The 3,868-nt window shown below is 41.5% G+C and overlaps 1 protein-coding gene across 1 annotated transcript; it reads right to left on the bottom strand.

The window, feature by feature from the left end:
- Positions 1-3,563, bottom strand: LOC120698590 (probable magnesium transporter NIPA6). Its single transcript, XM_039982280.1, has 9 exons — positions 3,183-3,563; positions 2,891-2,947; positions 2,722-2,812; positions 2,435-2,595; positions 1,995-2,122; positions 1,775-1,912; positions 1,601-1,693; positions 1,402-1,519; positions 1-549 (listed from the first exon to the last, which is right to left on the bottom strand). The coding sequence occupies exons 1-9, from the start codon at positions 3,334-3,336 to the stop codon at positions 419-421; spliced, it is 1,071 nt and encodes a 356-aa protein (XP_039838214.1). The 5' UTR covers positions 3,337-3,563; the 3' UTR covers positions 1-418.
- Between the last annotated feature and the right edge of the window lie 305 nt (positions 3,564-3,868).

The raw sequence follows: 3,868 nt of genomic DNA, 5'->3' as shown, positions 1-3,868 counted from the left end.
TTTGTCTCGGAACATATGCGCAGCTTTTGTTAGCTCTAATTCATACATTTACATTAAACTGTACAATACAAATACATCTGCCGAAAACTGTCAGACTAGCTAGAGACTTTCAGATGGATGAGGCAACACACATGGCTGCATCCTGCCTAGCTGGCAGCAAAATCTTGCTCACACCAGCAAGCTAGAAGACATATTGTTTATATCTCACTACAGGGCATCGGCCCAGCTGCCCAGTGATCAAACTGGCACTTCAGCAAATCCTACCTTTTCTACAAAACTTAGCAATTACTCAGGTTAGTCAAACAACCGCAGCAAGACTTTCAAGACAACTATGAGCATACAAAGCATCATGAGTTTCTCAATGATGAACGAGCATAAGTAGGATCCTTTCGAGGTGTTTGAGCATCCTAGAAGGCTTCTAGACAAAGTAGTCTTGTCGCACCACAGTAATAAAGTCGTCAGGGAGTAGATCATCCTCTTTCTGTTTCCCTCCTGTTTCACCGTTACCTTGAATATGCCAATATATTGGGGGAAGAGGTGTGTACAGATCTGTATAGTTGTAAAAGAAAAAAAAAGTTACCATGGTGCCACTTTTGATACGAGATTTAGATTCTTTAAGCCAAACTATTTCACACTGAGAAGTGAGTAGCTGTCAATACCCGTCCAACAACCAAGAACCAGAATACAGAAAAACAACAAGTTTCCGTGCCCTTGCAAAACAATCTAGAAACAAACCTTAAAGCATTTGAAAACGATATGAAGTACATAACATGTCGTAGGTGCAATAAAATCTTCTAAAATGCTGGACCATTGCTTGATCCAAAAATATGAAGAAAACGTTATGGTGTCCTGACAACAACTGCTAAAAGAATAATCTCCATTCATAGCACCAAATAACTTTTCAATTCAACCAACTTCATTGTTAAAATTTTTTAAAGAACTTTAGCAGGGAGTGCCGGATTGGTATCCAGTACAACAGTAGAATAAGCACCAACTCTTAACGACCACAATACAAGGGTGGTAAGGGAGAAATTGGTAATTCGAAACAAATTTACCAGAACGGTTTTCAATTCAACCATTTTCACCACTACGAGGTCAAATAACTTCATTAGGGGTTGCCGGATTGATTCTCCATAAAAGTATAATGTAAATGTGTAATGCTTAAAAACAACAAATTGCCATTTGTTTAATGCTATACAAGGCTACCAATGTGAAAATGGATAACGTAAAACATAAGTCACCAAAGTACTTATGCTCAGTTCTGGGGAAGCCCCATAAGCATGTTCGCATAATTTTGTCGTTCAAGCCATAAGTTCATATGATGCAGCACATGGCAAACATTGATCTTTTCCAGTAGAGAATGGCTAGATCATGATTCACTAAAAACTAAGAAGCAATTACCTGAAGAAATGGTCGGATCATGTTCTCTTGTAGAATGCAGCACAACAGTACCAGTAAGCACAGTAAGGAATCCACAAATCTCGGAGGCAATACTGCTTATACTCTGCCCGGACCAGTCCTAGTTGTAATTACACAACAGAGGTTCAGCAAAAGGATCAAAATGTCAGGAATTTATAGAAGTTCCTCAAAATTAGCATACCTTGAACATTATGGCACTTGCTAAAATTGTGAGGGATGTGAACATCGCATAATAGACGGGAGAAACAACCGCAGTATTGAAAGTGTCCAATGCCTGGACGTTCAACATAATGTGAACATGCAATCAATATCATAAATATAATTACATAAATTTTAAAGTTGATCCAGACCGCACCTTGTTCAGGTAAACTAACTGAATAACTATGCATGTAGCTGAAATAGTTGCAAACAACCAGGTTTGGAAATAGCCAGCCTGGTTTATACCCTCAATTGTAAGCTTGATAGCAATGCCTACCGCCTTGATGCTCATTACCTAGCAAAAGAAATGCATAGAAAAACTTCATAAAAAACAAGGAAAAGTTGGTTTCAAAAGTATGGTAATGAACATGATTTACCGTTAAAGATCCTATCACCGAGCAAATTCCCACATAAACTACTATATTGGTCTGGCCATAGCGGGGTGCACAGTGCAGCATCAACACCAATGAGATCACCAACGCAAAGGCCGCATAACAAAGAAAGGCTGCAGAGAGCAATTACACAATGCACATGAAAACTCAACTGGTCAATTTTGATGATTGATTATTATATTGGTTGATATATCATTCAAACCTTTGGATTTGACTGAGTACTTTACAGAAAAGCTAGGTTGTATGAATTTCATTACAAAATTTAGATAGAATCATATATATGGAGTAATGCAAACAGGCATATCTCGAAAAACATTCTAGTTATTAGGATTTACAATAGATTATTGGTGGGGGGTTGTAAAGTGTGTGTGTGTGTTTTACCAAGTCGATGTATAAAACAATATCTTTGTGATCAGAGGGAATACCAGGTTGTGTTGCCAAGTGCCAGATCTGCGCCACCGAGCTTGGTGTCTCTTCTTCCGGCGCATGGAGGATGATTACAGTTGACCCAACTATACAGAGCACACAACCCAACACACCCATCCGCTGCAGCTTCTCATTCAGGATGAAATGGGCTAGAACAGCACTGCTCCACAGATATCACCACACATGCATATGTCCAAATCAAAACTAAAATCAATCCACGAGATTAACCGTCTCTGATCTCAAGACAGAATACAGCATGGTCATTTAGCAATCATCCCAATCCTACCTGACAATTATGCTCAGCGCCCCAAGCGGGGTGACGAGGACGGCAGGCGCAAACATGTAGGCCACGAAATTAGCTATCTCACCGATCAGCACTGCGAAGTTTCAAGCATGTCAATTATTTCTGCCGTATGTCATGAAGAACGAGCTGACCAAAGGAATCAGGAACGTACTGGTAACCATCCCAACCCACCATAATGGCTCCAGGAGGTATCCATAGCCCCCAACACCTGCAGTTTCCATTACGAAAACAGATTTCGTATCATTGAAATGTTCCAGACATTAAGGAAGCGACTTTTCAACACTGTTCATCATGTAACTTACAATGAACGCCTAAAAATAGAATGAAACCAGGAATTCGATGCGCTGCCATGATTGCAATAGAAATAACGAAAAGGGGAGAGAAAAAAGGAGGCGCCTTTTTTGATCGCTGGTGACAGAGAGGGGGCGGGGTGGCAGGGTAACCTGCGCGGGTGCCAGCGGCGCCGGCGCGGCGGAGGCCCTTCTTCTTGACGATGAAGCTGACGCCTATGAAAGCGGAGGAGGCGACCGCGAGGAGCGCGCCCGTGAGGTTGGCGGCGAAGAGGTCGCCGCCGGCGTTCGGTGGGGCGGGAGTCATCGACGGCGCGCGACGGCGGCGGCGGCGGCGGCGGCGCAAGGCCGGCGCATTTGGGGCGGGCCCAGGTCCGGATTTGAAATGGAGTTTGAGATCGGAATTTTGGATTTTCGTGCTTGAAATTTGTGCTTATTCACCTGGACAATGTGTGGGTGGTGCTGTGCGGGGTTGGAGAGAGAGAGGAGAGACCGAGACAAGAGTGGAGGGAGGGGACAAGTGTAACCGGAGATGGAGATTCAGGTGCAGCAACTTTTTTTTTAGCCCCCGTCACACACAAAAAAAATCTTTTCATTTAAGAGTATCAAAGAATTTTTTTTATAATTTTTTTGACAGATAGGTGCTAATTTGCGAGACGAATCTAATAAGTCTAATTAATTCATAATTTGCTACAGTAATACTACAGTAACCATTCGATAATTATAAATTAATACTATATCTTATTAGATTTGTCTCGCAGTTTAGCCCCAAAGTTCTACAATTAGTTTTATCTTATTAATACTATTATAAAAGTCTTAAGTAAAGGATGAAAGAAACT

The sequence above is a fragment of the Panicum virgatum genome, chromosome 3K, assembly GCF_016808335.1.
Source record: "Panicum virgatum strain AP13 chromosome 3K, P.virgatum_v5, whole genome shotgun sequence".
Lineage (NCBI taxonomy): Eukaryota > Viridiplantae > Streptophyta > Magnoliopsida > Poales > Poaceae > Panicum > Panicum virgatum.
The sequence above is the reverse complement of the archived record's forward strand: the minus strand, read 5'-3'. Positions and strand labels throughout refer to the sequence as shown.